Source organism: Apis laboriosa, unplaced genomic scaffold (assembly GCF_014066325.1).
Source record: "Apis laboriosa isolate Shangri-la unplaced genomic scaffold, ASM1406632v1 scaffold53_cov140, whole genome shotgun sequence".
Classification (NCBI taxonomy): Eukaryota; Metazoa; Arthropoda; class Insecta; order Hymenoptera; family Apidae; genus Apis; species Apis laboriosa.
The window spans coordinates 419,974-442,590 of NW_025223656.1; the positions used below are offsets into that span (position 1 = coordinate 419,974).

A 22,617-nucleotide genomic window follows, 5' to 3' on the forward strand; every position below is an offset into this window, starting at 1 on the left:
TATATTTAATATTAAAATACAAGTTCATATTTATTATTATATTTTTCTTCGATCTATTTCCGATCATTAATTTATTTTGTATATAATTTTATCTGTTTGTACATAATTATAGACACGAAGTAAAGTTGTATTGTAAAGTAAAATAATTAGTTCCATTCATTCTATACGATCAATTGCGTAAAGAAAGAAGCGCGCTATTTGAACTTACGTTATACATGTAACTGCATAAGAGAACAATGTACCTACTGCGAATGCACATTGAAAGAGTTGCTTCGTGTCTATGAGTGTCTAAATCTACAATAGAAGAAGGGAAGAAACGGACAGAGAAACGTCTCTAACGTAATAGCGGCTTTGGTAAATTCTCTTTGCGTTTTGTATAAGAGAGAACTATTGTTCGTTAGTATTCTCAGTCAAGTTTAGATCGTTGAATGTTTCAGAAACCTTATTGGAAAATTTATTCAATTATTTTATTTCAATTAAAGTATATATCTAGTGTAAGATGTATGATTGCGCTTTTGATATTGTTATGAAGTTTTATAGTAACAGTGAATGTAAATTCGAAAATTCCCTATTTTTGAATTAAATTTTTACTCAATTATTTTTTCAAATAATTATAATAAATAATAAATCACAATTAGAAGAAAAATTCAAATTATTGATAGATTATCGAATTATTAAAATGTTCACACTGTGTCATGTATCCTTGCCACTACTGTTTCAAACTTTCAATATTCTTCAACAATGTTTATATATTTTGTGTCTTACGATTGATAATCGTTTAACACCTATTGTGAATGGTAATTTATATTAATAAATTCTATATTTGAATAAGATATAAAAAATATATATAAATTATGCAACGATAAAGATAAAAATAGATTTTTGCTTTAGATTGTTATACAAGAATATCCATTGGTTCTAAATTACAAGATATGGACATCGTATTACGAAGTAATGTTATAAGTTTAACTGAATGTGAAGAATATTGTTTAAAAAATAAACATATTTGCAATGCATTTTCATTCGGGTACGATATTATTATTTCATATTGTCGATATTCATTGAATGTTAAAGAATAAACCAGAAATTATATAAAATTATATATTTTTCAATGGAATTTATTTTTTCTATTATTTTTATGTTTAATTTTTTTCTTCTTTTTTTAGTGTTGGTGTGAAAGGTAACAGTACCTGTTTGATTAGCTCACAGATACCGGTGTTAGAAAATTTAGAAACTCATCCGGAATACGATGTTTACGCGAGAAAGCGACAAGATTCATTATCGTGTGATTTTGATCGTATACATAGAAATTTTAATCATAAAAATGAAAATCATCTAATGAAAATAAATAAATTTATTAAAAAAGAATTTATGATAAATAATGACAATTCTTTCTCAAAATTATTATCAAAATCAGAGCCAGTATTATTAACACCACATAATACACTATCATTTTCAAGGTAATACTTTATATTTACTCTTATAAATACATAAGTTGTTTATTCTACAATCGTGAATAATCCATTAAAATAGAATTATCTCTAAGTTATTAAGAAAGAAATTAGTAATTTGATATTGATTAATTAATATGACTATACGTAATGTCATTCTATTTTCATTTATGCAATTGTTATTCAAGTTGTTGTAGTATTCATAATTCTCTTACATTTAACTTCATTTTAATATTTTTAATTAATATTTAGAATTCTTTATAATATTTCATTTCCTCTTTTCTTATCTCCATACATTTATGTAAATAATATATATATATATATATACACATGCGAATATGTACAGTATCTTTATTACCATTCTATATTTTTCTTTATACTATTTATACTTCTTTTTCTAAGCATTGTGAATTGTGTGATATGCATTTAATTTAATTATTGAATGCAATAATTTCAATCAAATATAGAAGGATTTGTTTGAAATTTTAAGAAACAAAAATAACTTGGAAAATTATGGGCCCATTGGTACTTATGATTTATTCATCAATCGTGATAGATATTCTTTTTCTGATGATAACCATAATATCCTGGATATTATTAAAAACAAAAATGGAAGAATCCCAATCGATCATTTCGGTAAGTTGTAATATAATTTATACAAACGATACGTTAACGATATTGTATTGTTATAAATTAATTTATATCTATAAATTTCAAAAGAAATAAATTTTTATCAAAAAGAAATATTATCATTTTTTTAATAATAGTATTTTAATAAATGTTTTCATTGTATTAAAATAGAAAAAATTATTGATCTTCTCTTCTTCTATTTATTTTTCTTATAATTTTTAATGCAAATGTTATGAGACTACTTTCTTAGAAATAACAGTTAATTAATTAACGATATTAAACGTACACGTAAATCATTGATTTTTTCAAATTTTATTCTATAATTAAAATGGCTGAGCTAGCTGAAATAATTGCATCTTGTATCCTTGACGAATCTCCAAGGACGTAAATAATAGAACTTGTTCGACTTTAAAGTAACATCATTTTGATAGGTATACATAGGTATGGAAAATCTCTATATTTAAATGTTAATAATTAATTTTTAATATTAAAAAAAATTACAAAATCAAATTAATTTTTCGTTTTATAAATAGTTAGAATAATGAAACAGAATAGGAAAAACAATGGATATAAAAAATGAGTAATTTAATTTCAAAATAATAAGCAAGCAATATAAATATAATTTAATTGTTTTTGTTAAATGTATAATTATTTTATAAAGAGAAAAGTATTTGTGAAAACAAATGTTTGAATATTAAGAACTAATCTAAACAAATCTTAACAATCAGATGTCCCTTCCCTACGTGTGAATATTTCCTCCCACTATTGCAGCTAAAGCGTTCACTTTTCTATAAAACCATGCACAACTGTAATTTCACCATCACTTTTTACACGTTTTACTGTTTTCATCTTACATATTTATACACATCTTCGACATTTCTTTAAGGGTGTAGTGTTTTCTGTTGATATTTATTCATCGATTAATATTCATTTCAAATGTATCCATGATAAATGTAATAATTTAAATTTAATAGTTTATATCGATATAATTGATTGGAAAGAATCATAATTATGAAAATTAATTTTTGTGCTCATTATGAAAATCATTGTGGGAAGAAAAACAAAAAAAAATTCAATTGTTTCGAATAACATAAAGAAAAATTTAAATTAAATTCTGCCTGTGTTGATAATTAAAAAAAAAGAAATGAAAAATAAAAATTCAAATATGTTTACAAAATCATGGTTTTTCAATTTTCTTTTCTTATTGTTCTTTCTTCATACAATCCATAGTTCAACGATCTTGAAGAGAAGTAATAACGATGATTTCACACGTAAGTTTATAAATAACAGAATGTTAGAAGTTTAAAAATTTATTCACATGTATATTTTATATAAATAAATATTTTCTTATTAAAATATATTAATTTTATATACATTAATGTACCATATATCATATATAATATACATTTAAAAAATTTAGTTATGACTTGTCATCGAAAAATACAACCTGGCAAGAAAATAATGGGATTATTCATTGAACGCATAATAAATTGTGAAAACCTACAAGATTGTTATCAGGCATGTGATTATGAAAAGACTTTCGTGTGTAAAGGTTTTAATCATAGGTATATCTATTATAAATATATTTTTTTTTCTTTTACTGACAAAGTACATATTTATATTAAAAATTAATATTGTGTTAAAAATTATTTTTCATTTTTATATTATTGAGATTCGAAGAATATATAGTGAGAAAATCAAATATTTAATAAAATATTTTATAAAAATCAATAATATATCTCAGTCAGAATATATCATTATAAGTCAAGTATAATAGATCATAATAATATTTACTTATCATTCGAGGAGACACAATACTAATTCGAAATGTACGTGCGAACTGACGTCAACACCATATTCTTGTATGGATATTGATGAAGATTTCTCAATCGATTCTCATTATGATTACTATGAGAAGATTGAAAATTGCCCTTCTTCAACGTGGCGTGATAGTGGTATATCCCATTGGAAAGACCATATTAAAAATTATAAACAAAATGATGATCAAAATAGACGGTTTGGTCATGAGGGTAATATTCATCAAGAAACTTATTCACCTAATCGCGAATTAGCTAATGATTTTTCCAATAGTCCCTCACGTTCTGGCAAACAATCTCATTACGAAAATGGTAAATAATTCTGCATATGTATGTGTGTATGACAATTATGAAAGAAATCTGATTACAATATAATATATTGATATATTGTATAAGAATTTTTTTTTTTTACCTTTATTTCACACTATTTCTGAACTTGAACTATATACGAATTTAATCGATATTTATTATTTAAATATCTACTATTATATTTTGAATATTATCTGTTAAATCTATTAAATATGAAAGAAATGTGATAGAAAAACAAGATATTTTCTTTTATAGGTTTCATGTCTCGTTATCGTGATTTAAATTGGAATCGCAATTGGAAAACATCACATTCTCGTTATTCCGATATTATTAATGACAATACTTTTCCTAGCTCTCTAATCAATTATGATAAAGAATATTCGGATATAAGATCTTCAATTTCCTCACGACTCGAGGAACATTCTCCGATACAAGAACATTCCATTCCTAATGAGGATGAACAGTTTCGTGGAAAATTTTATGGAAATACATTCGATTATAATAATAATTACATGTCCGCTCCAAAAGAATCATATTACGAGAAACATGAAAATTTACAAATAACACAAAAATGTTCAATAAAAGTTGTTTCGGGTTCAAAATTAAGCAGAAGTATTTTACGAAAGACTTGCGTGGCACATGATTTGGAACAATGCGAAGAGTTTTGTATCAATGAGACAGATTTCTCTTGTAAAAGTTTTGCTTACAGGTAAGAGAAATAAATAAAAATTTTTATCATATATATAAACAATGATAAAAATTTAATAACTTGGATCATTTCTTTTTTTTTTATTTACTTTATTTATTTTATTTATTATGTAAATATTTTAAATTTAACGAGTATAATGATCAATATGCCTCCTAACATCAAATTGTTTTTATCGTATTAAGAATTCAATAGCTAAGATTCAATTATTTTGTCACAATTAAATATCATTATATTGTCACAGTCAATCATCTTGTATAATTTGAATAAAAGAATAGTAGATAATTTGAATTAAATTATAATATTATATTATTAATATCATTATTTTATTTTATTTTATCTATTTGTCTATATTTTTTTTTTCTATTTCTTTTTTTTACTCCATATAGATACAACACAGTAACTACAAATCCTACTGATAATTGTTTATTGAGTGATCATTCCTATCAAGATCTAAATTTTTATACGGATCTTGAACCAAATCGTGATTATGATAGTTATGGATTAACATCAGACACTAAAATCTGTCATTTAAAAAAAGCAAATCGATATTCTTCGGAAGAGTGTTTTTCAAGAATCAGAAGTGGATTTAACATACCGATGGACGTTACGAAAAAATCACTGTTCGTTCAAGATTTTGGAGAATGCCAACTTGCATGTACTTCGTCACAAGAATTTATTTGTAGAAGTTTCGTTTTCAAATATACAATGGTTAATCACAAGATAGATAATCATGAACACCTATCATCAAATTGTTTCTTAAGTGATTGGCCGGCAGAAGAAATAAATCCTATCAATATGCCAGATATGGATGGTGCTGAATTATACGAGAGAAATATACTTTCTCATGGTTGCAAAATGTATTCTTTACCATTATCAATTCCAAATATGATTACTCCATATGGCAAAGAATTCTCTCCAATGTATATGGATCATCTTTGTTATTCCGAATATCATAAACCATGTAAATTAATGTCTCATGCAATAATATCTTCATTACGAGCTGTTACAAAGTCGGATTGCTTGAATAAATGTTCGATAATGAGAAATAGCGGTGTGATACCTTGTATGTCATTCAATTATATGTAAGTAAATAAATGAGTATTAATATATATATATATATATTTAATATCGATTTTTTTATAATAATTGTCATATAACTTTGTTTGTAGTATTACCATTGATAATGCACAAAATAATTGTTTTCTAAGTGATATATCAATACGAGATCTAAGACAAAATTTAGATTATATTCGTGACAATGATCACATGTTATATACATGGAAAGAGTTTGATCCATACTGTAGTTTAACTGCTTTCAATATGATAAATGCAACACCAAAATATGAAAAACATGGCGAATTATATCCTAATATGTTCAATTATCTAAACACTCAAAAGATATTAGATCATGAAAGAACGCATACTAATAGACCGATTTTTTATTCTCCTGCTCAATGGAAAAACAAATTTAAAGATGAAAACTATGAACAAGATTATAAACATAAGTTGTTTAATGGAAATAATAATCCTTCTTTTGAATCTGATACTTTAGAACATGAACTTAATCTTTTTTACTGTAAGTAAGAAAAACAAAACAAAAAATGAATATATTTTTAATTTAAAAATATTATTTAATTTAAAAATATCAATTTATATTCAGTCTTTTTTTTTTTTTTACGTTACAACAATTAGCAAATCAAATTTCTCCATTTCGTCGTTATACAGTAAATGGTTATCCTTGCAAAAATGGCACTATATGTCAACAAAATGAAATCACAGGATTTTGGTCTTGCGAAACTGAAAATGAACATGGTAGTTGGGATTATTGTTGCGAGCCTAATCATCAATGTGGATTTTCTCAAGGATATCATTATCCTTGGTACAATTTATATTGATTTTAATTCTTTTTTTATTTAAAAAAACAAATTTCAATTTTTTTTTTTTTTTTTTTTATATACTTGTTGCAGGTGTCATGTGGGTTCTAATGAAGATCAATGGAGACCTTGTAGTGAAACATATTATCCATATTATCATGCAATGGATCATTCAACTTATCGTCAATCAATCGCACGTCATTGGCCAATGATTTATTTTCATGAAACATCACCTCCAAATTGTTCTACTAATCATTTTAATATTAAAGATTCATAAAAAATCATAATAAAATATCTTTTAATAATAAAATAAATATATTATTTATCGTTTATATATAATATTTTGATTTTTATTATATAATTTTACCATTAATAGATTTTTTCTTAAATAATAATATTAATAATTAATTCTTTTTTTGCCAAATAATAAATATAAAATAAAAATATCTTTTGTAAAAATATACTTCGATCCTATTGTTATTTAATTAATAAATAATTTTAAAATATATAAGAAAATAATGAATATAAAAAAAAATTAAAATATTTGCAAAAAGTCTGTTTATTATATTATATATATATTACATATTTATTATTAATATTATTTATATAGTATTTATATAATTTTGAATATATATCATATGTCATATAGAATATATTAAGAAGCTTAAATATTATAATAATAATTCTACTGCATTTAATTTCTATTATCATTTTTTTATATTTGATTTAATATTAAAAGGATAATTAAAAATAATTACGTTGCTAGGTGAATTATATGCTATAAAATATATATGTTCGTACTAGATTATATATATATATATATATTTACTATAGTATATTTATAATGAATTTATCTCAATAATTAAAATATTTTAATATTCAATAAAAAAATAGATATTTTAAGTAAATGTAAAAAAATATATATATATATATGTATTACTATGAATTAAAAATTAGTATAAAATAGTTTGTTCGTTATAGAGGTCGCTCGTATCTCTTACAAGTTATATGTTCATTGTTGCCCTATTCATTGTCTTATTATCATTGTGTATTTGCTGCTGTGATCATCGTTATGTTATCAGTTTCGTAAGTGAACTAATATGTATTAACAAAGTATTATTATGCAGTGCTGTGAATCATTACCATTGTTTTCGTTATGGCGGCGTCACCGGCGTCGCCATCATAGTTAATTTTTGAGTCGATCAGTGTCATCAGAGGAAAAGAGTCATATGAATAAGAAAATCAAGAAATTTTGTGATTATTCTAGTATGAAATCCATTTTAGTCTATGAAGTGTAAATGTACTGTCAATATTGCTTGCATAAGACAGGCAACTACGTACAGTGAAATTTTAGTTGAGTTAAATGTATGTTACTCTCTGTAGGAAGTACCGTACATTTTCGAAAAATTGTTCATTTTACAAAAATGCCAAAAAATCGATTGGTTACACGTTCAGTAACGAACAGTCGACCACCTCATATGACTTTAAATTTGGAGTGTACAGAAGAGCCTCTTAGTGAAGCTCAATTAATGTTACGATTGGAACTCAAAGAAAATTATGATAGAGTATGTTTTGTTCGTTTTTTAAATTATCTTTTTAGTTTAATTTCACATAGTGGATTAACTTTTTAACTTACTTTAGGTTGCTGCTACTTTAGAGGAATTGGTTAAAGATCATGGAGGTAAATTGGTATGCCAAGCAGGCAATGTCAACGGTTATCAATATACATTGTAGGTATCATTTTCTACATAGATGTTATCTTTTTGCAATTGCTGCTCTTTTAGCAAACTCAGTGTTTGTATCTTCTCGTATACCAGGCCTTCAAATCCTGCACAAACAACGGTTAAAAATAATCCTCAACCTATTGTGAATGTAGTAAGTGTTATGTTATAAGTAATATATACGTATATACATGTAGATTTGTATATATACTATAATATTAGTGCCATCTTAAAAATAATTTAATAATTACAGAATCAAAATAAGAGTCAATCTATTAAGTTGAATGTATTAAATAATGCAAATGGATCTCAGGGTAATATACAACTTGTTGTGGATTCACGAATGGGAGTTATTCTTGGATCTGTAGCTCAAGCTCAAGGTAAGAGAATTTTTGATCATTGTTTATATATCAAATATAATATTAATATAGTATATCATATAATATATCAAATATAACAAATTTTAGGAACTACTATAACAAATGTTTCATCAAGCTCAGTATCCACATCAGCATTGACACCAGGATCAACATCCACATCTACTACCACAGCTATATCTTCTGTTACACATTCTCAAACAGAAAATGTATCAAAATTTTATCATTTCAATCATTGTTTTATAATTAATAAGTTTTATAGTTAAGTGTAAAACTAAAAATTTCTTTTATTATTTATTTTCAGTATAAATATACCCGTTCCGGACGCAGAACAAAAGTGCTCCAAGTGCAACAATCTGATATAATAGAGGAAGTATGTTATGTTTAAATATTATTTTACTTAAAGTTCTTTCTTTTTTTTTTTTTTTTGAAGAACTGATTCCATCTTATATTAATCATATAGCCTACGCTAGTCCCTCGAGGAAGACAAAAATTGGGTTGCTCGACGCACGTTGTTACACCAAGTAAGTTTACTTTTATATATATTTGATATGATAAATAACAAAATTTATAGATTAGTATATATTTATGTCAATTAAATTTAATATTTTAGCTACAACCAGTCCGCAAGGTGTCACTAATCTTAGAATAAAAACAGTAAGTAAACAACAGATTACACCAACGGTGTCTTCAACATCAGCAACTATAAATGCGACTACAGGAACGACAACGCCAACAGTAACGGCAACAGCAACAACAAGACTAGCAATTACAAAGCCAACTGAGCATACAAGTATCGGTGGAATATCAGTCGGAAGTAAAAATGCAGGTAAGAAAAGAATTTGAATTACATGAATTATGATTGTTGATATGTTAGCTTTAGTTATATTGGCTAAAAAATCGAATAATTTTTTAAAAATATATAATTTCTTCACAGTAAATATAATAAATAAACGAAATTTTTCAATTTTAATATAATTTATTTTAAAATTTAGCTTGCGATCAAATTGATGAGTCGAAGAAAAATCTTCCAGATGGAAGAGAAGTAACTTTCAATAAAGTAAATGGAGGCAGAACATTTCCTTCATTGGTTGTTGTAGCTAAACCAAATCTTCGTACAAAGGATATCGCTCCACAAGTAGCTCAAAAAGAAAGATCGGAATTAGGTATTTATTAAAATGAATCAAATTATTGGTTTTTATTTTTTTTTACATAAATTATTAATTCTATGTTTCAGATATAAAAGTGAAAAGCGTACTCATGTTCTCAGCTACAAAATTTGCTGAATGGTTGATACAGCAAGGGTTAGTAAAATCCGAACAATATTGTACACAACATAGTAATAATTATCAAAGGAAATTAGGAATGTATAAATTGAAATTAGGAATGTATAGTGATCAAGGTACATTTCCATATTCGGGAGGATACGTTTGGATCTCAAGTTGTTGTCCAGAACGTTTTGTTTCCGTTTTTTCCGGCTCAATTTTTGAAGGTGCTACATATACACCTACCGTTCTTCTAAAATTAATTTATCATTGGGCATGTCAAACAAATGTTCAAAATGTTGTTTCTTGGGTAAAAGTATCCAATGTATATGTGAAAAATTTTTATACCCATTTACGTAGTGTTTGTACTGCTGCAGTTTGGGATAAAACTCGAAAAATGGGAGGTAAAAATTCCGTGATACAAGTTGGTGTAATTAGTTTAGGTACAACATCACAAGATGGAAATTTAAGGCAAGTGAAAGTCGAAGTGCTTGGTGTATTGGATTATGCTACACTTGATTTAAGATTAAGAGCATGCGATCCAGTGCAAGATGGTGATAGATCATATAAACGACGCTTTAATAATATTTTACATCCATTGAAAGAATGGGTACATACTGATTCAAAAATTATGACTGATTTCACTGTTGATAAAAGCACACTTGAAGAAATGGGTTTTAATCATGTAACACAATCAGCATTTTCTGATCAAAGTCCTCGAAATTTCATGAGCAACTATCACATTATGGAATATTTAAGAAAAATTGTTCCAAGAATGTTTCAAAATACTCTTAGTTTGCTTAGTAGACAAATGATACAACAATTTTTAGATGAATTAGTATGGAGAGAAATATATGGATCAACTGCTGCTCGAGCATTTGACAACATTATCGGACACATTGCGGAACAAACTAGAATTGATTCAAATGAAAGTCTTCTAGATCGTTTAACTAAAATAGCTGCTAATCCTTTTCATAATTGGTCTTATTCAACTGCAAATCCACCACCATTAACACCACTTATGACAATAAATAAAGAAGAAATTCATTCGGGCTGCGAAGTTTTAGTTTCAACTAGTAGCAACATTATACAACAACAAGAGACATTACCTTCTATTCAAATAACAAAATCCGGTTCGAAAAGAGGACGAAAAAGAAATATAGCAACAACAATTAGCCCAGAGCCTGATCTGAAAAAAAGTTTTGATTCAAAAGGTAGAGAAAAAGATAAGGAGTGCAAAAACGACCAAATACAATTACAAGAATTTTATTATGCTACAATGGAAGGTGAAAAAACACTTCTTTTAAAAGAATATAAATCGTCTTTATACTTTAAATGCTTTCTTTGTCCTACAATGATGCGTTCAAATACAGATGTGATGGAACACACTATTGGTCATGTGCCACCACAAGTACCAGGACAATCAAATTCTCCGGTTTGTAGGTATTGTTGCACAGCATTTTCTTCTCAACATCAAATGATTACGCACGTTACAGAAGCACATAGTAGCTTTGGTCATTCTGATAGCGACATGGTTGTTTGCGCCATTTGTGAACAAAAATTTGGAAACAGTGGCCTTCTTATAAATCACTTATCATCGATGCATTGTCCTTCAGAAATGCCCTATCGATGTGAAAGTTGTGGTTATCGTACTTCGAGTCATAAGGACGTTATTGATCATTTTTATCGAGTTCACGAGAAAGGTGAAGGATTACAATGTCCTTATTGTTTGAAAGTAATAGGTTTTGTAAGAAACGGTAATCCTAATGTTACCAGCGTTCATGCATTTTTATTACATATGCAAAGGCATGTTATCAGAAAGGAACAAGGACGGGGAAATAAATGTTCAAGATGTTGTTTATGGTTTAATCAAAAAAGTTCATTAAAAATTCATCAAAGAGAATTGCATGACTCTGTATCTGGTACAAAAGTTATTCCATATTCAAATGGTAATAATGGAATTATGATTTCAAAACAAAGATTTCAAAGTAGACGATATGAAATTGATAGTCCTGTACCAGAATTACCATGTGATGAAAAAATCAAAAAATGGATCACTGGTCCAGTTATAGTAAATGTTCCATTTGATGAACATCTATCTTGTCAAGAATGTGAAGAAGACATAGATGAACAAGATCATTATCCAGGTGAACAAAAATGTCAATTATGTTGCTATGTAACTTGTTGTTGGCGTGCATTTAAAGAACACCAACAACAAATTCATAATGAACGACCAATGACAAGTTTGGTAGTTCCTTCTCCTCTTATTAATATTCCATTAGATAAAAAAATGCAATGTTCGTGTGGTTATGCAACAATTGATGGAAATCAATTAGCAACACATTTAATTAGATGTAAAAAAATGTCTGCCTATCCAGTGGAAGATACTGCACCGTCCGGAATGTTAAACAGTTTGGGTTTAGTTCCAAAAAATAATTCAGATGAAATAGATATCGATGTTAAAAGGACTAATTTACGTTAAAGTACAAGTGGAATACAAATTTTTAAATACGTCGAATATCGTAAATAATAAATAAATCATTTAAAGAATGATTTAAAATATTGAAAGAAAAATAAGTTACACAGTGTGTATAGTATGGATCACAGATATAGTGAGGTGATAGTAAGTAAGAAATTATAAATGTTTTGATTTTCGAAAAAATAAACTTAAGAACTTGAATACTTTATGCATTTAAATTATGCTCAAGTTGTTTTTCAATGTTTTTCAACGGTCGAAACATTTATATTTAATTTTTCATTTTCTTACTGTAACTTCACTATATTCGTAGTTATGTACTACATATAATTGTAATAGAATAATTTGGGTAAGAATATTATAAAACATAATAAAATGGAAGTAAACCATAAATTGAATCGATTATATGTATCATATATCGATACATTCATTTTCATTTTTATTTCCGAAATTCATATTCTGTTATTATTTATCTATTTTTATTAGAGAAACGGGAATAATAATAGATAAAATTTTCATTGTTCATCAATTAAATATCTATAGTGAAAATCTTTTTAATGAATGAAATTTAAACACTTTATACATACTATACAATCTATTTCTTAGTTTGCAAATATTATCATAATGATTAAACATATTTTTATTGAATTATGTTTTACAATATCATTATTACGTTTATATTGCTGAGTTGTACCTTTATATGAAATAATAATAAATTGTTGTTGTATAGAAATATATATATGTATTGTACTTCCAGTTTAAACAAAAAAATGTGTTTAAGCAATTATGTGTGTACATATGAAGATTTATTCTTTCTTTAATTCTTCTATATATTATAGAATAAAGTACAAATTTATTTTTTAATTTTTTATTTATCAAGGGTTTTTTCCATATAATAGGAATATGAGTAATTTTTTTAATTCCAATAATGAATGTAGCATACATATATCTTTATGTAATCAACTGTATAAATACAGTATACAATAATAATTAATGAAACACAAAGTTCTATTTTCAACTGAAAAAAATTGAGGCAAATTGGACGATAATGCATTAACATATAATAATTCATTATTTATTCCGTATTTATCTATATTTCTATATCAAGCTATAAACACTTTTTTTCTTTTTTTTGTAATATTTTACTTTTTTTTATGATTTTACAATCATGTCATTCATTATCGAGTCAACACTATAGAACGCATTTACTAAAACAAACTACAATGTTAATTGATTGGGATTACCAAACATTTTAACTATAATCATAATCATTATCATTAATTGCTATTATCACTACAAACATTAATTGTATATAAACATAATAAAGAAAAATTGATTTAATTGAAATTACAATCATTGTTGTCAATGTATAATTTATTATTTAAATATATATGTAAGTATTATAACAAAATATTTTAAATATAATTTTTTAATTATAATATACTTGGTTATTTTTGTTTTTCATCTCATTCCAAAAACATAATTATATTGAAATTTTATGAATTATGTCACAAGTTAGTATTTTATTTAAATTAATCTTTATTAGAAAGGTAATGGATTTTGATACATCGTGTAAAAAAATATAAACTAAACAAAAGATTTACTTAAAGACAATCAAATGCTGGTTGAGCATTGTTATAACATGTATGTATGTGTATACAATAATAATACTTACAAATAATAAGAAAATATATAATAATACAGAATAAGACGCGGTAAAACCCAATTTGATACAATTAACATTGAGATTTATTAATAATAAATTTTTGCGTAATTTGACGTTTCATATTCTGTTTTACGATTTTGAGACCGTCAAATTTTTTACGTGGGAAGCTTCGTCAGCTGTTTACATGCTCTTAATATTGTATTCAAGAGGATTAATCGACATTTTTGCCTACATATTATGTTGGCAATCTACATACCCGACTATTAGTTTCGGTTTTTTTATTTCTTCGTATCTCTCCTCATATATCTTCGTACTTTCACACACACACGCGCGCACATATACACATGCATATATTCTCTCTCTATATATATGTACGTATACATATAAAGATTTCCCTTAAATTTAACGCCAAGGTGCATAATGCTAAAAATGTTATTTCTGACATATTTTACATACTTTACATATTTCAAAAGTATTAACTTTTTTATTTGTTGTATTTGTTTTATTATTATAGCAAGAAGAATTTAGAATATTTATTTTTTTTTATGAAATTTTTATGAATTTAATTTCTTAATAATAAACACAATGAAATTTATTAAAGGAATTAAAAAAGAAAGAACATCATTTATAATTTAGGATATTTAATCCTTTGCGCTCCAAATCTTTTTCGCTCGGCCAAACCAATAATTCCAGAGGATTCCTGCACCCATTTGGTGATTCTTAAAGCTAACTTAAAATGATTTTACACACAAATTAACATATAAATTATCAAGATGCATTCTTGGTTTATCAGGGCAAGTATCATAATAAAATGTCGTTTGATCTTTCACTTTTATTCATTGAGACCAAACCCAATAACAAATGCTCTCACACTTATTATCTTATTCTTATTTTTCATCTTCTTTTATTATATCTCTATTTTCATCACTATTTTCTTTCTCTCGTCAATTTCTTAATGAATAGAAGTAATTTCGTTATTCAATAACAAAAAATCAAATTCATCTTGAACTAATTTCATTATCATATTTTATGTTTACAAAATTCAAAAATTTTGAAAATATTGCCACGACTCTCAAACTCGGACGTTGAAGATAATCTGATCCGCGATCACAATTTAATTTGAGATAAAAAAAATCTAGCCATTTGATAATATATTATTTCATACTTTATAAGATATATGTAACAACTTAGAAATCTATTCATAAAACGATATTCTAAAAAAAATCAAACATAAATAAATATTGTTGCCATTCGAATTGTCACATCAATTCAAATGATGCTGGAGAGTTACCTCTAGAATTATCGCATCAAACCGATTGGTGTCTGAGAGCCATTAGAGCGCAAAGGGTTAAATTGTATAATGTAATTTTTCTTTTATGCTGAGATGTGGCCGTAGAATACATACGTTTCCGTTCAGCGTTCGCCCCTGTAATTGAAAAAAATCGACAAAATAAAAAAATGAAAAAAGAAAGTTATTCGAAAATAATAAAGATTTATATAAATAATTAAAAAATATTTAAATAAGTAGAAAAAATAAAAATAAAAAATTACCAATGATTAAAAATTAATTGAAATAATTTTTTTCAAAAACAAAAAAAAAAAAAAAAAAAAAAAAAATACCTGTGCGTTAAATTTGAAAGAGAAGTTGAGCTTCTGGTTGACTACTCGATGGCATAGAGCATGTAGAGATTGCCAGCATCACTGCCTGGTGGTACCAAGGAGTGAGTCGGCGGTAGAACACTGAAGCCCAAAAACATGAAGGTACGAACCAGCATTGCTAAACCATAACAACAAAATGTTTTAGACGAGAAATTTTTTCCTCCATAATCATTTTCATTGGAGTCAAAGAACGGTTGACGACAAGTACCTCGATCCGCTCTGTCTTTACGCAGACAAATGATGATATTTATACATCGTAGTGTTTCTTCAGCATACTCCAGGAGAGAAACGAAGCCTTCTTTTGAACCTTCAGGTAAAAGGCAGCTTGGCACGCGAATATAAAGACAACGACGCCATACTACTGTTTCCCATTCGACAGATGTGCTTTCCGTCAAATGCAAAGTAAAAGTTAAGCGCAATGATTCGCTATTTCGTACAGCTTTCAATAATTCATCCTCCTAAAAAAAGTTTAAAATTATATAAATTAAATAAAGTTTAAAACTATATAAATAAACTTTACTATTTTATAATTTATAATTATAATTAACAATAATATTATAAAAGAAGAATAAGTTTTATTTTATTATGGTTTATATATATTTCAATAATATTATAGCCAATATTATAGTAAATAGTAAATAATAATCACAACATAATGATAAAAAGTAATCAGAATTAATAATTAAGGATACATACTTGTACAATATGGGAGCTCACAGAGAGCTGACTCTGCTTGATCCCCACGCCGTGGCTCTCTGTGTTGACTGTAGATACAGACAATGCGGCATGGGGCACATCAGGACCACCACAGAGGCCCCACACCCAACGTTATACAATAATGTTGTTGAAATCTAGATCCTTCTTCTAAACTTTCATCCATACATTTACTTGACATGTCACTGTAATTCCATGTAAAATCAACTTTAATATTTCATACATGTTAAATATATTTTAGATAAAAAGACTTTGATTAAATTTTATCATTGACAATAGAAATTAGATATTTAATTTCTTATTAATTCTTTAATTCTTTCTTATTAATTTTACTATTAATTTTAATAATAACAAAAATCAATATTACAATAAAATTATTATTCAAAAATTTTTAAAATTTAAATAAAAAAGTAATTTTATTAATTTCTGAATAATAAATTTATATATGTATATAAATATCTATATATATATATTTAAGAATAAATAATTTAATAAATAGATAAAAGAAAAAATTATATATATATATATATATTTTTCATTTCATTTCGTAATGTTTTTTAAATATTTTTAAAATCTTATCTTTACCATATATTTATGTATGTATACATAAAATCATTTAAATATTCACATAATAGTAAATCATAAAATTTTAAAATTAATTATATATATAATAATATTTCATTAAATTAAAAATGAAATATTATTACAAATTAATAAAAAAAAAAATGTTTTTATATATACTATTAAAAATTTCTTGATATTAAAATTAAATTATTTACAAAATATAATTAACAATATATAATATATATATAATATAAAAAAAAATATAATATATATAATATTATAATTATTATATATTATTAATTATAATATATTATGTTGTAATGTAATATATATTTGTGTATACTCGTAAAATTAAATATATCACTGCTTGTTATACAGCGATCTATTATCTAAAATAAACAAATATATAAGACTAATATTATGAATATACTATTGTGAAAAAAAAAATTTAAACATATTAAATAAACTTATTAACATATTAGTTCTATTTATTAAATTTACTAACATATATTATTCAATTTTATTTAATTATTTAATTATTTTATCTTTTATATTGCGATATGAAAATAATGGAATAATTAAGTGAAATTCTTGATATTAAGTTAGTTTCTGCATATTTGAAATAAATTTAATGAAATGAAATGATAAGTAATTATCATCAATATAAAATATTTTTTTTATCTAATGATAATTTTTTGACTGTAATTACTAATCTTATTAAAATTATCCTGATTTTACTTTATATTTACTAATTGATATATATATATATATATATATATATATATATATATATATATGTCTATATAAGTACAGTAAGAATTATGTAAGAAATCTTTATCGTTTAACTTTGACATATATACGTATATACATATATATGAATGCAAGCATATAGCATGCATATATATAAAATAATATAAAATAAAATAGAAAATAGAATAGAATAGAACAGAAAAAATTTGATTTATTATATTTTTATGCTTTATACGCATAGAGAAAACAGCTGATATGTATCGATGAATACGTGTTGTTTCTACGTCACGCAATGGTTGTTCATGATTCACGTGGCAGTATACATAGTATAACAGAATAAATATTATTTCCGAAAAATTATGAAATATATTACAATTTCATTATTATTTTGTTTTTCTCTCTTATTCTTGTTCTTATTGTCTTCTATTATATAAAATATTTTAATTTAAAATATTATACTTACTTAATATGTATTTAATATAATGAGCGCTTCATTAAAAAAAATATAACTTTAAACATGAACAACAAATTATAAATCTAAAGATTTTAGAATGATAGAAGATATTGTTATATGAATATTTCTTAAAATTCGTTGTTTAAATAAATATATTTATGATAAAATTTTTATTCATGAAAAAAAAAATTATTTTGGACATATATTATTAAACATTTTTTAAAAACTATTGGACCAATAAAAATAATAAAGAATACATAAATACCAATAAATAGAATGTAAGATGGCGGTGATGAAATAAAGACAAATGGCGCAGTAGTCGCTACTTACCAATTGCTGGATATTAAACTTGGCATTATTATGCCTTTTTTAGTACTTTCACAATTACTTAATGATAGGCCGGAATTAATACTCATATTTCTTTCTTCGTAAAATTTTGACGGTTGTAATTTTACTTTCTCACAATGAAACCTTCGCTAGACTAGCGATTACTATCTGATAAAAAATTATCGTAGAATTACTAACACACAAGGCAACCGTACTACTCAAGCGAATGCAACGATACTGAAGCGCTCCTTCTTAAATGTCGACTTCATTCGATTTGTTTCGATTCGATATATATCGATTCGATTTAAATCGATTTATAATATTTTTATTTGTTTAATTTACACGGTGATAAATGTTTATAACAATGTTAATATTTTTACACGTTATAATACAAATTTTTACACTATTAAGAATAAAAAAGCTATTTTAATATGAAAATTGATATGTATATTTTTATTTAAATTTGATCTCTGGATTCATAACAGCATTACATACTATTATTTATTTCAAATAATTAGATGTAAAAAAAAATATTTGTTTTAAGTTTATCTATGTTTAAATTTCATCTCTAACAAATTTTATTTTTTTCGAATACAGTTTTTTATATTTATAATTAACATTTTTGAAAATAGAAAGAAAGAAACAAAGAATTATTAACAAATATTAAAAATAATTACTTAAATTATTAAATTAATTACATGAATATTAAAAAAATTTTATATATATTGAGATTGAATTTTTTTTTTTCTTTAAATTTTATATTAGTTTTGACTTTGAATATACCTTTTTATGAATTTCTCACATCAAGGCACAATGTATATGTATATTCATTATATCAAATAAACAAAAAAAAAAAGAAGATTTATGTTCTACATTTCTAATATAAAATAATATTGGGGTAACTATTATGTATATAATTTTACATAATTTTGAATAATAAAAAAATACAATATAAGTAAATCAAAAAGATAAAAAATGTTTATAAAAGATTTTATAATAGATAAAAATTTTTTTGATTAATGTACTGAATTACTTGAATTACTGTATCTATTAAAATAAATTTAACCGCACATTACTTGACGAACAAAGTCTTCATAATTAATATTACCCTGTGAATCTTCATGACCAGCTAATAAGGTTTCAACTTCTTCATCACTAAGTTTTTCACCTGTCAAAAAATGAAGAAAATTAGTTTGTAAATTACAAACTAAATTATACATTCAGATTTGATTAAATAATTAGAAATAAAAATATTTTTACATACCTAGTGTGGTTAAAAGATGTCTCAATTCTGCAGAAGAAATAAAACCATTTCCATCTTTATCAAAGTGGCGCAATCCTTCTATAAAATCATCAGCAGTATCAGAAGTTCTAGATTTACTTATAGCTTGATAAATTGGTAGAAATACTTCAAAACTAATACGTTCATCAGGTTTATGTTGATGAGTAAATTTCTTGACATCTGATTCAGTTGGATTTTGCCCTAAAGCACGTAATGCATCACCAATTTGAGCTACATGAATTTTTCCATCTCCTCGGCTGTCAAATAGTTGAAACGCCTCTTGAAATTCTATTGCAATAAAAAATTTTATAATTATAATTATTATAATTATATAAAATGAATAAATATAGATAAATATGTAAAGAAATATTTATTCTTTATTATTTATTATATCTAAAAAATGATATATTCTATGAATAATAAATTTATTTACCCTCAATTGATGACATCATTCTGTTAGTTAATTCTTGATAACTACAACCATACATTGTGTACTTTATATATAAGTAGATACATGTGCATATAAATTGTATGAAAAAAAATAAGATTTCTTTTTTTAAGAAGTGAAACAATTACAATTAATTAAATATGTGTAAAAAAAAAATTTATACTATATTGCGTTTCATTTTCAAAGCAAGAATATAGAATATTAATAAATAAATTAAAATTTGTTTTTTCTTAACACAATATATATCTCGTTTACAACACAAGTATATTAATAAAACAATATTTGGAAACGATTTAAAACAGAATATAAAGGCTCTACAGACGCTACGACGCAATGCTACTCGATTTCTGTCTTCGTTTCTTCTTTCCTGCTGCTATTTCTTTCAGGTGCCTAACCATAAAAGGAAATCACCGACACGTAAATCGATGTCACCAGGGTGGGTCTAATAAGGTAAACGATATTCTTGACCTAAATTGAACATCGAGTACAATCTGTCCGTCCCTCTTTAATCTTATTCTGTTTGATATCGCAAATGTCATTCGTATTTACTTACCTGCTAACTGATCCTCTGAGTAAGATGCCTGAAAATATGACGCATTCTTTTATTGCTACTTTTGTTTAAGTACATTTTTTGTAATAAAATAGCAAAAAAGCAAAGAAAAGAAAGTATATAAGAATACTAACCATTTTGTTATTTATCGTCAGAGACACAATACGTATCTTTTTACAGTGAACGTATATATGTGCACGTTTGACACAAGCGCTCCAATCATACTAAGTTTTTCAATCTAGTTATCTTCGAAGAATTTATATAGTCATCGGTTTTACTGCAATATTATCAAAGTAAATAAAAATAATCAAGATGAAAGTGAATTTTTAACAAATTATTATTATTTAGAATTTTTAATAAATCCTAAAATATGTTTAGTTAAAATAATGATTAAAATAAAATAGTTAAAAACAAGAAATCAAAAAAATAAAGAATAAATTCTAAAAATTATATTCATTTATAAGCTATATGAGATAGTAACAGTAATATAATATAAATAATTGAAACTAAAAATTTAGCTGCATTTATTCATAATAACTTATCGGTTTTTATAATATTATTCTTTAAAAATATTCTATAAATTCTTTGAAACTCTATTATTAATATTATATTTTTACGAACTTGATACTGATTTCTAATCTCGATGAATTACATAGTTTCGGTTTTTCTCTGAAAAGGTCACTATATTAGACTATCTTGTATATTTCGATATATTATATTGTACAATATAAATTTAAATTTGCAATATTTACAAGATTTTGATAAAATTTCTTATCTTAAAAATGAATTTAGAAGCAGAATTGTTCTATCACGTTCTATCAGTTTTTAAAAAATATATTGCATAATCTTGGGACAAAAATCACATAATAAATTACATAAATATAATTTTAATAGAGAATTTTAAAATAGAATTTTAAAATTTTCTGTATATGAATATTAATAGATATTTAATTTGATAATTTTGATTAATTAATAAAAAATAATTATATTTATTAAAAAAATTAATGTATGAACTTTGTATTTTTTGTCTAATATAAATTTTTTATACAGTTTAAAATTTTGTCGATGTTTATGAAAACAAAATCATCTAAAAATGTTTCGAGTATCATTTTGAATTTGAAAATAAAATATAAAAAAATATACGATAGGAATGTTACGACATTTTGTTGTCATGCGGATATTATTCACTTGTTTTGATTCAACAGTGCTGTAACTACGCGTAATAGTACCCATTCAAAAACTATTCAATTTTTACATGAATTCGATTTTTCATATAATTTTGAATCATAAATTTCTTTATGAGCATCCTGTTTTTAAACAATTTCAATATTAATTGGTCGAATATTAATAGTAATAAGAAGCTATTATATATTCCAAATGTTTATAAATAATAACATTTTATTTTAAATACTTACATATGTATATTTTTATTTAGTTTAAAAATATCAATCAAATAATTTTTTATATAAAATATCGAATATTTTAATTTTCAATATTAAAAATATCGATAATAAATATTAATTTTAATATTTTTGAAAAATAAGTCATTTTTATATTATATGTATATAATTAAA

The 22,617-nt window shown here is 24.6% G+C and overlaps 3 protein-coding genes and 1 long non-coding RNA gene across 9 annotated transcripts; 2 read left to right on the forward strand and 2 right to left on the reverse strand.

The window, feature by feature from the left end:
- The first annotated feature begins 662 nt into the window (after nt 1-662).
- LOC122717546 lies at nt 663-7,067 on the forward strand. Its single transcript, XM_043941744.1, has 11 exons — nt 663-797; nt 892-1,027; nt 1,167-1,460; nt 1,942-2,087; nt 3,502-3,646; nt 3,888-4,210; nt 4,463-4,916; nt 5,303-5,998; nt 6,086-6,492; nt 6,609-6,795; nt 6,884-7,067. The coding sequence occupies exons 1-11, from the start codon at nt 680-682 to the stop codon at nt 7,065-7,067; spliced, it is 3,090 nt and encodes a 1,029-aa protein (XP_043797679.1). The 5' UTR covers nt 663-679.
- Nucleotides 7,068-7,787: 720 nt separating this feature from the next.
- On the forward strand, nt 7,788-13,099 carry LOC122717542. Of its 2 annotated transcripts, none has more exons than XM_043941730.1 (10): nt 7,788-8,355; nt 8,432-8,520; nt 8,608-8,665; nt 8,765-8,891; nt 8,979-9,097; nt 9,193-9,261; nt 9,352-9,412; nt 9,502-9,717; nt 9,884-10,054; nt 10,126-13,099. In XM_043941730.1, the coding sequence occupies exons 1-10, from the start codon at nt 8,158-8,160 to the stop codon at nt 12,633-12,635; spliced, it is 3,618 nt and encodes a 1,205-aa protein (XP_043797665.1). In that variant the 5' UTR covers nt 7,788-8,157; the 3' UTR covers nt 12,636-13,099. The 2 variants fall into 2 exon arrangements, with proteins under 2 accessions (XP_043797665.1, XP_043797666.1); XM_043941731.1 differs by having other exon boundaries at nt 8,261-8,355; nt 8,432-8,471; nt 8,575-8,665.
- A 3,171-nt stretch (nt 13,100-16,270) lies between these two features.
- On the reverse strand, nt 16,271-18,985 carry LOC122717557. The gene is made up of 3 exons (XR_006347232.1): nt 18,767-18,985; nt 16,651-16,853; nt 16,271-16,412 (listed from the first exon to the last, which is right to left on the reverse strand). It is a non-coding gene; the product is annotated as an uncharacterized LOC122717557 (long non-coding RNA).
- Nucleotides 18,986-19,715: 730 nt separating this feature from the next.
- Nucleotides 19,716-21,293, reverse strand: LOC122717558 (myosin-2 essential light chain). Of its 5 annotated transcripts, none has more exons than XM_043941767.1 (6): nt 21,178-21,249; nt 21,047-21,074; nt 20,816-20,961; nt 20,479-20,519; nt 20,028-20,333; nt 19,716-19,931 (listed from the first exon to the last, which is right to left on the reverse strand). In XM_043941767.1, the coding sequence occupies exons 4-6, from the start codon at nt 20,495-20,497 to the stop codon at nt 19,825-19,827; spliced, it is 432 nt and encodes a 143-aa protein (XP_043797702.1). In that variant the 5' UTR covers nt 20,498-20,519; nt 20,816-20,961; nt 21,047-21,074; nt 21,178-21,249; the 3' UTR covers nt 19,716-19,824. The 5 variants fall into 5 exon arrangements, with proteins under 5 accessions (XP_043797702.1, XP_043797704.1, XP_043797703.1 ...); XM_043941769.1 differs by having other exon boundaries at nt 20,812-20,961; XM_043941768.1 differs by lacking the exon at nt 20,816-20,961 and having other exon boundaries at nt 21,178-21,259.
- Between the last annotated feature and the right edge of the window lie 1,324 nt (nt 21,294-22,617).

Coding starts and splice junctions, on each gene's coding strand:
- LOC122717546 (XM_043941744.1), top strand. CDS start 680: ATGTTCACACTGTGTCATGTATCCTTGCCACTACTGTTTCAAACTTTC. Junction 1,028..1,166: donor TGCAATGCATTTTCATTCGG/GTACGATATTAT, acceptor TTCTTTTTTTAG/TGTTGGTGTGAAAGGTAACA. Junction 6,796..6,883: donor CAAGGATATCATTATCCTTG/GTACAATTTATA, acceptor TACTTGTTGCAG/GTGTCATGTGGGTTCTAATG.
- LOC122717542 (XM_043941730.1), top strand. CDS start 8,158: ATGTTACTCTCTGTAGGAAGTACCGTACATTTTCGAAAAATTGTTCAT. Junction 8,521..8,607: donor AACGGTTATCAATATACATT/GTAGGTATCATT, acceptor CTCGTATACCAG/GCCTTCAAATCCTGCACAAA. Junction 10,055..10,125: donor AAAAGAAAGATCGGAATTAG/GTATTTATTAAA, acceptor TCTATGTTTCAG/ATATAAAAGTGAAAAGCGTA.
- LOC122717558 (XM_043941764.1), bottom strand. CDS start 20,533: ATGTATGGTTGTAGTTATCAAGAATTAACTAACAGAATGATGTCATCA. Junction 20,334..20,478: donor AATGATGTCATCAATTGAGG/GTAAATAAATTT, acceptor TTATTGCAATAG/AATTTCAAGAGGCGTTTCAA. Junction 19,932..20,027: donor ACATCTTTTAACCACACTAG/GTATGTAAAAAT, acceptor ATTTTTTGACAG/GTGAAAAACTTAGTGATGAA.